This window comes from Filicampus tigris, chromosome 13, assembly GCF_054856515.1.
Source record: "Filicampus tigris isolate MCC_2025a chromosome 13, RoL_Ftig_1.0, whole genome shotgun sequence".
In the NCBI taxonomy this organism is placed as follows: Eukaryota; Metazoa; Chordata; class Actinopteri; order Syngnathiformes; family Syngnathidae; genus Filicampus; species Filicampus tigris.
Window position 1 is genome coordinate 16,659,370 of NC_141229.1, and position 11,074 is coordinate 16,670,443.

Below are 11,074 nucleotides of genomic sequence, written 5' to 3' on the forward strand. Positions count from 1 at the left end.
CCCACTAGTTGAAACAGCGCATTCTGATAAATATTGCTTTTGCGGAATAAGTGTTAATCCACTCGTTTTTAGCCATCTCCGGGGGCGGCCATTTTGTCTTCTGTCGACTGAAAATGACATCACAATTGCTCACGGGTGAAAACGGGTGGATTAAATCTTATTCCACAAATGTAAAATTAATCAGAAGTCATTAGTGGGCCTGCTGCAAACATATTCTTGAAAAAAATATGTTTGGGTTGACTTAAGCATGGCAATAATGTAACAAACGTGCATTTCTTATTATCATTGTTGCTTTAATTTTTCACAGCATTAAATCCCAGTCATCTCTTCGTAGTTTGCATGTTTCGTTTGGTAGTGCCATTTGATATTGAATTCCTTGAACCAGCCACAGTCTATTGGCAAATTAGGCAGACCCAGTTGTTTTGTATTTCAGTGAAAAAAATAGGCCACGTTCCACTTCTCCTGGAAGCGACGGGCCTCTCTGTCAACGTTCCTTTTCTTCGCAACAGTCTCCATTTTAGAAAAGTGCTGCAAAGGGTTACACGAGGGTCATGCAGCAAGGGGTGTGTTTGGAAATCCACCCTGATGCCTAACACGAATGAGAGTGGTCTGTTCGGAGAGGCGGAGTGCTCAGAGAGTATTTCCGAACGCATCCGAGAGCACGGCCATGATGTTTGCTACCACTTCTGGTATAAAATAAAATACCCGTAGCATTTTTTGTACGCCGGATTTTGGCCTGATTTAGTTATGGGTCATAATGTCTAAGTGCTGCATTTAATTGCGCTAAAAGAAGATATACTGTATTTTGCTATTTTGTACATTGCTAATTGTTCACATTTTTAAAAAGTTCTCAGATGTCTTAAGAAAAAGAGCATGACAATATTCCATCAAACACACAAAGAATAAAGAATTACAAGACATTTAAAATCTGACGCTTCCTGACGGGATCCGATGTTACGATGGTGTTCGCTACATCAGATGGTGCAATCCGATGCCTCAATGCTTCCCGACATCCGATGTGATCTATATCGGCCTTAAGACTTGTTACGATGAGGACCTGCCTATGGCATCCAAATGAATGGAGCTTGCGGGTTGTTGCGGTCGAGGGTTGTCACGATACTAAAATGTCAAAATTTATATAAATCCCATGTAAAACACGTAATACTAGTAGTAATATCTCTTTCAATACTGCGGCGATAAACAAAAAAGACAAATACTTTAAAAAGGCAAATAAAAAAAAAATTAACATGAACAAGACTGGTTGGTTTGGCCCTCCTGCCGTCGCCGCACTGGCCATACTTAGCAGCATTAAAACGTGGAATGACAAGTGGAGTCACAGTGCTCCTGGTGCTCCTGACTGCCGAAGGCTGTCTGACAGGTAGGCTATGCTGCTTGCAGAGTGCGTGCGGTGGACGCTGTGGGCATGCGCACTGTAGTATCGATAACATGACATATTAGTATTGTATTCTGATACGGTGTGTAAGTATCAATACGTTACAAAGTATCAATAATTTTATCTGTATGTATATGTATATGTATATGCATTCCGTTCGAGGTCCATCCCGGACGGACGCCCATTTTGTGGACAGAGAATGAGATGAAAAAGGAGGGACAAAAACCCTAACGCTGAAGTAAGTGTAAGACTCACCCCACCCCATCCTCACAAACACGAACGGGGTGCAGCTGCAGCACAACTACAGGAACAGGAATTGTATTGGAACAGAATGGCTACTTCAACTTTTTAATGTTTTAAAACTTAAAATATATATGAATGAATGAATGAATGAATGAATGAATGAATGAATGAATGAATGACAAATCGATAGTTGGGGAGCTGAATTGGGGCTAGACAGATTTCTGACAGGGCTATAGCACCCCCTAGCCCTGGTGTACTGTGATGCCGTACATGTTGGAATTTACCAAAATAGAAAATCTGGCATGAGAGAAACTGCATGTAAACTGCTCATTTCCTCATTCTCTCATAAGTGAGCCATAGAGAGGCTTATGAGGTATTTTCAGAGGTTGATGAGGGCATAAGTAGAGATGTCCACATAAATTTTGGTACTGACTGATCACTGTTTTTGGACATTATGTACAATGATTTTGAAGGGACAAATTGTGTCTGTCACTCCACTGACTGTGTGGCTATATAGCTGCCCAGAAGGGGGCGTTTTGAGAGTAGTTAGTAGTAAAATTGAGAAAATTCAAAATGCAAGCTTGTATGGTTTTCCTGTTCAAAAATACAGAATTTTTGAATGAAAAATGTGCCATCCCGGCCAGATGATCCCTTTAAGAAACACCAGCAGTGTTTGCTAGTCTTCGCTCACAAAGACTATGGTTTACATTTTAAATACATAGTTCACTATCTACTGGCTGGCGACCAGTTCGGGGTGTAGTCTGCCTTCGCCCATTGACGGCTGGGATAGGCTCCAGCAACTCCCCGCAATCCTGTATAGGATAAGCGGTTTGGAAGATGACAGTTCACTATCTCTTTAATTGACTGAATTTATATTTAGTGTCTGGAAAATTTATGAAGTATGAACTGTTACCAGAAGAAAATGAATTAAAAAAAAGAGCCAATGCTTGACTTGTGGACAACCAAACCCTCTTTGTCATGCGTTATTTCCTTTTGTTTGTTCCATCAAAACTGATCATGTTTTTTTTTTTATTCTACTCAGTGTTGAAATTTCCAAGGAAATAGGACAAAAAGCAGAAAGATGCAGCACTGGAAGTAGTGCAAAGTTATGCTGATATCACACGCACACACACACGCACACAGTTGTATGAAAACGTTTGGGCATCCATGACCATTTTCAAGATTTTACTTTATAAATCATTGGTTGTTCGGATCAGCAATTTCAGTTGAATATGTCATATGCTAGACGAACACAATGATATTTGAGAAGTGGAATGAAGTTTATTGTATTTACAGAACCTTTCAGGTTCAGTTTTTCAAATAGAAGACTTGTTATCAATATCAACAAAACGTGAAACATACATGCTAATTGGGTATGTATTGTGTAGTATTTTCATGTCATCTTCCAAACCGCTTATCCTATACAGGGTCGCGGGGAGTTGCTGGAGCCTATCCCAGCCGTCAATGGGCGAAGGCAGACTACACCCCGAACTGGTCGCCAGCCAATCGCAGGGCACACATAGACACTGTCACTGAGCGGGAATCGATCCCACGCTGCCCGCACACAACTCATGCGTGTGTACCACTACACTATCAGCGGACTGTAGTATTTTCAAATGTCTGTAACTTTATTTGTGATCAAAAATTTAAAAGGAACAAACCTTGCCTTACTCCAACTAATACTTCTAAATTGAGCATTCCCAAAAAATATTTCCATGGGTTTATTATATGCTTTGTTGAAAGATTCTCTGATGTATTTGTTGATACATTACTGCTTAGAATGTCAATGATATAATTTATATAACGATAATTAACAAATCACTGGCTGTTCATTTTGTTTTTGAGTGAAATTCTTTCAATTTAATTGGAAATGGCGTTTTGGTGCGTGATAGCGTCAGTGGGCGTCACTTCACTGTGCTGACGTCACCTTACATTTCAAAAGCCTGTTGGCCTTGCTACTTCCTACTTCTTGGTGTAGGATGGACCTAATAAAACAGATAGAATCAATGCTATTCTGAGCAACTATTTATATTCCATAGCCTGGCTTTTTGCACCAGACTCAGAATATTTCAAGTTATCTTAAAGTTACGTGTCTTGTCTTTGGTGTGGAACAAAACGGGAAGTGAGCGGCTGTCCACACCAGTATTATTGACTCAGAGCGGATTGCAACCATGATGGCGTCGAGCTACAACGCGAAGGAAGAGGACGGCCATCACTCGGGCCCTTCGAGTCATGGCGGCGCAGGGGCCGTGAAAAGCAAGAAACCAGACAACACAGCTTTTAAACAACAGAGACTACCTGCTTGGCAGCCTATCTTGACGGCTGGAACCGTGCTCCCTGCTTTCTTCGTCATTGGTCTCATCTTCATCCCCATTGGCATCGGCCTGTATGTTACGTCGAACAACATCAAGGAGTTCGAGGTAGGTCCAGCTTTTATGTGTTATTCTAACCCTTCCACTGGTCACATTGCACTCTCAAGGCAGCTCCAGTCTCGTTTGGCCTAACCACTGGAATCGCAGTCGGTCGTGTAGGCCAACAGAAAGGCTCATACTGCCTAATAATGGTGAGCACTTGGCATGCTAGTGTTGATAGCTCATCTGTTTGACTACGCTAGTACAGTACAACATAACCATACAGTACATAGAATGAGAGAAACTTGAAATTGAGTATATGCTAATGCAATATTTTTCATTTAATGTAATGTAATAACATATAACATATTCCGAATACAATTAATTTCACAATGTTGGATGTTCGTTGGAAGAAGCAGCAACAGCAAATTCATATATGCAAGCAAGCACAAGCTGTTCCATTTGTTTTTAGTTATGTATAAAAGCTTAGCAGTAGTTAATGTCTTGCTGCACAACATAAGGAGTAGCCAATTGTTTAATGAAAGCCTGAGCATAGGGAACCGCGTACAATACACGTACTGATAAAAATGTGCATTTCTTGCAGTACAATTTTGCATGATCAGCAGGCTTTCCACCTGATAATTTGCAAGAAGCCTCATGGCTCTACATTGGCTTTTCACCCGGTAGCACAGGTGCTACCAACTCTCTGGTATTAGTCTTACAGCACATTTGGTTGCCCCCTTTTCGGGGTTGAGGAGCGGGATACACCAAGACCATGTATGCTGATTAATATTATACATGGGTACTCTTAATGATACTGCTTATCCGGTGCTTTAACGATAGTCTTATTTTTTGTTTAGAAAAACATCCATCCATTATTTATACCACTTATCTTCACAAGGGTCGCGGGCGTGCTGGAACCTATCCCATCTTTCTTCGGGCAGTAGGCGGGGGACACCCTGAATTGTTTGCCAGTCAATTGCAGGGCACACAGAGACAAACAAACAAACAAAATTTCGATAATGTGCAACAAAAAAAGCACCAAACATCACACCAACGTAACCAATATAATCATTGGTCTAGTAATCGCTAATTATATTACATAGGTCACCTTACAGGATGCTGACATGTTTCGCCGCCATCTTTCTGCTATGGATACCCGAAGGAGACAAATCGCCCGATCACAAATTTGTTACAGCATGTGTAACAAATACAATGCACTTACTTGGTCACTTGGGGGGGGGGGGAGGTGGGGGGGGTACTAGAAGTTGTTTGTGATAACATTTTACTTGCACCTCTGCTCAAGAAGATGGTGGTAGGCTTGCGACATGTGGTCTCTCGGAGGCACTGTAGTGTGTGTGCTTCAGAATGTACGCGGTTCTTGCACGGTCGTTGCATTCTATAAGTTCACCACAAGATGGCAAGTGCATTCTACACACTACCTTTAATGTAAAATAAATTAATTAAAAAAAAAATCCAGAAAAGGAATTAGTTGGACAAATCATTCATATCCTGTTAAACATTGTATAAACAATTATTTTGTGTAAAAGAAAACTTGCATAGAGCAATAAGGCTGGAATATGCTGTTGGGCTACAAAAATCACTTCTGTGAGGTGAGATGCACATTTTTTTTGTGTTTGTGAAGTTTGCTTGTGTTTGCCCCTTACATTTTAATGTTTGATAGTGATACCAGTCGTAGCAATGTGCATCGAGCAGTGACTCATCCCTCTCCAAGGATAACCATTCAAACCAGACCTTAACATTAGTGTAAGAGTTTTGAGTATAAATCAGGTTTTATTGCTTGTAAATTTATTAGTCGATTAATCTAGATTGAAAAGCTCAGCTGCTACGTCTGTAGCAACACATGTAACATAATGTAAGGACGCCAGCTAGCACTTAATGAGTGTACGTTATTAAAACCTCACATTTCGTAGCTTTGAAAACCACTGATATTGCGGCTCGCGGTACCAGTAAAGTCTGTTCTCGACACCGTTAGGCTGACTCGGACCGACTGGGCGGGTCTGAAATGTAGATGAGAACTCATAGACGAACTAAAGCATAGATGAATGCCCAGCTCTGGTAAAAGTGCCCTACCCTGAGATACTTTGAATGTAGTAGAACAATGAAAACACGTGAAGTTGATTTGCCTCTACGTCGCAGCACTGTAAAACTGACTTCAGGTGACAACTACTGTTTTGACTGTTGTGCACAGACTTGTCGATATAAGCCAGGCTGGGCAGTACCATCGGGTCGTACGTTGAAAAGCAGCTCACATTTGAGCTCATCTTGCCCATAGTCTCAGATACCATCTGTGTCACGACATCCCTAATGTTATACATGTGCTGTGTTTTATGTGCATTTAAAAAAAAAACCTCACATTTTACTTTCAGATTGATTACACCGGTGTGGATGTTTCAAGTCCGTGCTTTAGCTGCGCCAAAAACTACAGCTGGGACAGCACAGTATCCTGCTCGTGCTCTGTGAATTTCACTTTGGAGCAGCCTTTTGAGGTTTGCTGCTCCTGCACTCTACACTCTCTCAATGAATAATACATTTCTGGGTCCAATATTGATAGTGATGCTTGGTGAGTGACACAAGTGAGGGGAAAAAAATCGACATGGACAGAAAATCTCCATCAGCGTCCAATTTTAGTTCAAGTTAAAGGGAGACTGAAGGTTTATGATTGATTACTGTAATTTTAAAATCTTCTGAATGCTTTATGAAGATTTTTTTTTGTTATTTTTAACACTGTTTATCATAAACACTTAGTGTTTATGTCATATATTGTACTTGTATAATTGTACTTGTAACTGTCCATGAATAGCATGCCGCTTCTGATTGGTAAGCTTGGGACGTTAAGTGCGCTTAAATTAACAACAGCAACAAAAATAAAAAACGCAGCTTTGACAATCACGGGATAGGCTCAGTGTGAGGGAGAAGCGAGCAAAAATGACATTTTAACCTTTACCATAAGTAAGACACTGTGTTTTCTCTGTCCAGAGCAACGTCTTCATGTACTATGGCTTATCCAACTTCTATCAGAACCACAGACGCTATGTGAAATCCAGGGATGACAGCCAGCTGAATGGGGACCGCTCTGCTTTGACGGTAGTTTTAAAGATGTTGTTCTGTCATCCATTCAGCAGAGATTTTTATCATGTAATGACATTTAACACTGATTGCCCCTCACAGAATCCAAGCAAAGAATGCGAGCCTTATCGTACCAGCGAAGGCCAGCCCATTGCTCCTTGCGGGGCCATAGCTAACAGCCTTTTCAATGGTAAGAACAAACAAGGAGTATGGCTCCTTGTGAATGCTCGCAACACCGATGCTACAAGCAGTGCATTTTATCTTTTGCAGACACTCTGGTTCTCTATCATATTGCCTCCAATGGCACCAAGATCAGCATCCCTCTGGTAAAGAAAGGCATTGCTTGGTGGACAGACAAGCATGTGAAGTTTAGGAATCCTGGTGGAAACGACAATCTTACCATCGCTTTTCAAGGTGATTGTAGCTCTTTGTGGAATTTTAGTAAAAGTCACAATAACGAGAGTGTTGTTAGATTCCACTTAAGTCATTTTTAGCTGCATCGCTTAAAGGGCAGTGGGCATAACGAGGAAGTCAACCCAAACATATTTTTTTCCAGAATATGTTCTATGCAGGCCCATTAGTCTAAACACGGCATTCTGATTAATTTTGCTTTTGTGGAATATGAGAAATCACCAGTTTTTAGCTTTTGTCACTTCTGTCGACTGAAGATGACAGCGAAGTTGCTCAGGGCTCAGGTAACGACCAATCACGGCTGACCTGTTTTCTGAAGCTGAGTCGTGATAGAAATGACTAAATGGCTGAGATGGCTAAAAAGGGGTGGATTTTGCTGCTTAACTTATATTCCACAAACACAATATTAATCAGAATGCCGTATTTCAAGTAGTGGGCCTGCCTAGTACATATTCTGGACAAAAATATGTATGGGTTGACTTTCCCTTTAAATCACTCGCAATTGCCCTGGTTAACCAGTGTACGAAGGCGCTTAAGAATTTATATATTGGGGGAGATGTGCCTCATGTCCATGCCAAAAATGCATCGCTGTGCACTGTTTTAGCCACGACCACAAAAAATCTGTAAACTGGAATGGCGAAAAACAATTTTAACACTATATCGCCACGATTACGAGTACTACATGGTTGTCAGTCTTTGCACATTTTGAAGCAATTATCTTCTAACATGTATAATGAATGTAAAAACAAATCTCTGAAGTAATTTTACAAGATATTTAAAGATTTGACTATTTTGGTCGCACTCTTTCTCAGGTACTAACAAGCCAGTGAACTGGAGAAAGCCTGTGTTTGAGCTGGACCCAGACGACCATGATAACAATGGCTTCATCAATGAGGACTTCATTGTGTGGATGCGCACGGCCGCCTTACCCACTTTCCGCAAGCTCTACAGGATCATCCAGAAGAAGTCGAGCTCAACCCCAACCCTAGCTAGCGGCAGATACACCTTGGACATCACCTACAGTATCCTTTTGTACTCTCATCAGTGTAGTTGCAAACAAAGGCCAGCTTGGGTTTGAAATTTTGCGTGTTTATTCTTCTTGTATTTGTATGGTTAGTTATTATTTATGAGAAATCTGATTCTTATCGCTAGTGTGGATGGGCACTAGCCGCAACACTGGAAAACATGTCGTCTCTTTAGATACTATATAACAGCTGCAAGAGAATTCTGCATTGATTTAATAAGTTTTTGCAGTTATTTAAAGTAAGCATTGTAGTATTTCCCTTCTCATGTAGCTAATTATGCTTACCAAAATAAAAAAATAATACTATGTTCCAAAATAAGATGGCGCTGCCTTGCAGTGCAGTTTAACCCCTTTTACAGTGATGTTGTTGCATAATTTAGTGCCATCTCGACACTAATAATGCGCGTGAATTACAGCTGGGATGAACTATACTAATTTAGAGAGAGTTCGAGACTGCAGCTCATACAAACGGATCAATACACAGCATGGGAAGCCACTGACAACAAGAAGCTCGCAGAAACAAAACCGAGGTAATCGTGTTAGATGGCTAGATCAGCTAAAGTCTAGCAAGCCTCTGATACAATCACACTTCTAGCAAACATTGATGACATGCCCGACTTACTCAGCCTTCGAGATCAATGGATACCAACTGTTTTGAGCCTGTTCAGAGAAGAAACCATATCTACATCAGAAAAGATAGGTGTGTAAACAGTGGATTTATTGCAAGTCATTGCTTCAAGGAAAAATACAGCATTTGACTCCGCAGGCCCAACATCAGACGTTGATTGATCGGGACAAATAAGTCACATAGTGGTGTAGGCCATGACTCAGCTCCACTCAACATGACTGATAGTACTACTACTCTTCCGACTCCACCTCTTGATGCCGCTCATTTTTTTAAAAAAACATTGTTTTATGTGTTCAGTTTTTTTATTAAAAAAAAAAAGGGTTATCTTAACTTAAACAGTGTAACATTTTTGGGGTTTGGGCGGTGGAAAGGATTAATGGCGTTTCAATTTCAAGGGCGAAATAGATTTTATATGAGTGAATTGAGTTACAAGCTTGGTGATGGTGCAAATCAAACTTGTACCACCATGGTTTATTTTTCAGCACATTTTAAGTTACTTCTAAAGGTAGTATTTCCTTAATGTGATGTCATCAGATTACCCAGTCCTGAGCTTTGATGGTCGCAAGCGAATGATCTTGAGCACCATCTCCTGGATGGGAGGGAAGAACCCTTTCCTGGGGATCGCCTACATCACCGTGGGCTCCATTTGCTTTTTCCTGGGCGTGGTTCTGCTCATCATCCACCACAAATATGACTCACGCAACAGCAGCGCAGATATTCCTAACTAGATCCCGCACTATAGCGTCCATTCTGGACTGCTTGATGGTTTCCGCGCAAATACACTGGCCATCTGTACGTTTGTGCAACAGCAGTCCTACGTTGTCTGATCTAAAGCTGTGTGTGAAGGCTGTGTTTGAGTACAATGCCTGAGTCTTGACTGCTTCAAGTTGGCTGCTGCAAATGTCCTTTTCTGTTTTTATTTTAAAAAATGTTCTATTTATGTCTATATCAAAGTACGTGTTGTATCTTAGCACAGCTTTGCGAATGGCTTAATTATTGAAGGGTATGTTTATTGTATGTCAGCTTTTGTCCTTGCCGTATATGACAAAATGTCCTGCTGATGAATGTACTATTACATTACATTGATGTACCTCTGGGTCTGAGATGATATTGAAAATGAGAAAATCATTTTCTTGTCCTCCGTCAAACTTGGTAAGCATTCATGTTAGTATGCCTTTATAATGACCAATTACAAGAAGTTTCAGTTCCATGTCCACCTTTTTTTAAATGTACAAAAACTGACAATCTGATTATTTATGCATGCAACAAACAACACTCCATTGTCACCATGACTCTGAACTTCCTGTCTGGTTGATACGTGGTAAGGGTTTTACTGTTATTACATTGCACAATTATGTCAGTGTTGACCAAATGATTTGCACTTAAAGGAACCTTCTTTTTGTCAAAGTCAGCTAGGGTAGGCTCCAGCTGACCCTGAACAGGATTAAGTGGTAGAAAATTGATAGAGGTGAGCCAAACACATACCCCCCACCCCCTTCGGTTTCCCACCCGTGTTAGAATATCAAGTTTTGTGTTTAAAATTGAAATGTGGGATTTTACAAGGTTAGCAGGTTGCAATTAAAGAATTTGTCAATGTCTTTGGGATTTTGTATTTAATTTCCACATCCACTATTGAATCTATTCATAAAATGGTTGACTGAGAAATCAACTATGGATGACAGAGATGGTTATTCATGTTATTCTTAGGCGACAAAGCTATTTTGCAACTACAGGTCCACTCATAGACAGCGTTGTTATCAAACTTGAATAAAAATCGTTCAAAGGAGACACCCTTAGTGCTGACTCCCAATTAACGCCCACGGCAGAACAATTAGACTTGAGTAAACTCAGCTTGTAGCTGAAAGTAGACTGTTTGTCAACCATACATATGAAAGCAGACCATTTTGAACGTTGACATCGTATTATTTTTATTC

The 11,074-nt window shown here is 40.6% G+C and overlaps 1 protein-coding gene across 1 annotated transcript; it reads left to right on the forward strand.

Annotated features, from left to right (window-relative positions):
- Positions 1-3,561: 3,561 nt before the first annotated feature.
- Positions 3,562-10,738, forward strand: LOC147137771 (cell cycle control protein 50A-like). The gene is made up of 7 exons (XM_086050146.1): positions 3,562-4,056; positions 6,378-6,497; positions 6,988-7,095; positions 7,180-7,267; positions 7,348-7,491; positions 8,301-8,510; positions 9,675-10,738. The coding sequence occupies exons 1-7, from the start codon at positions 3,808-3,810 to the stop codon at positions 9,866-9,868; spliced, it is 1,113 nt and encodes a 370-aa protein (XP_085906272.1). The 5' UTR covers positions 3,562-3,807; the 3' UTR covers positions 9,869-10,738.
- Positions 10,739-11,074: the final 336 nt, after the last annotated feature.

What these genes read in the sequence shown, in the direction of transcription:
- LOC147137771 (XM_086050146.1), top strand. Translation starts at nt 3,808, where the DNA reads ATGATGGCGTCGAGCTACAACGCGAAGGAAGAGGACGGCCATCACTCG. An exon ending in CTTTGGAGCAGCCTTTTGAG is followed by an intron (nt 6,498 to 6,987) that starts GTTTGCTGCTCC and finishes TTCTCTGTCCAG; the next exon opens with AGCAACGTCTTCATGTACTA. An exon ending in TCTTACCATCGCTTTTCAAG is followed by an intron (nt 7,492 to 8,300) that starts GTGATTGTAGCT and finishes ACTCTTTCTCAG; the next exon opens with GTACTAACAAGCCAGTGAAC.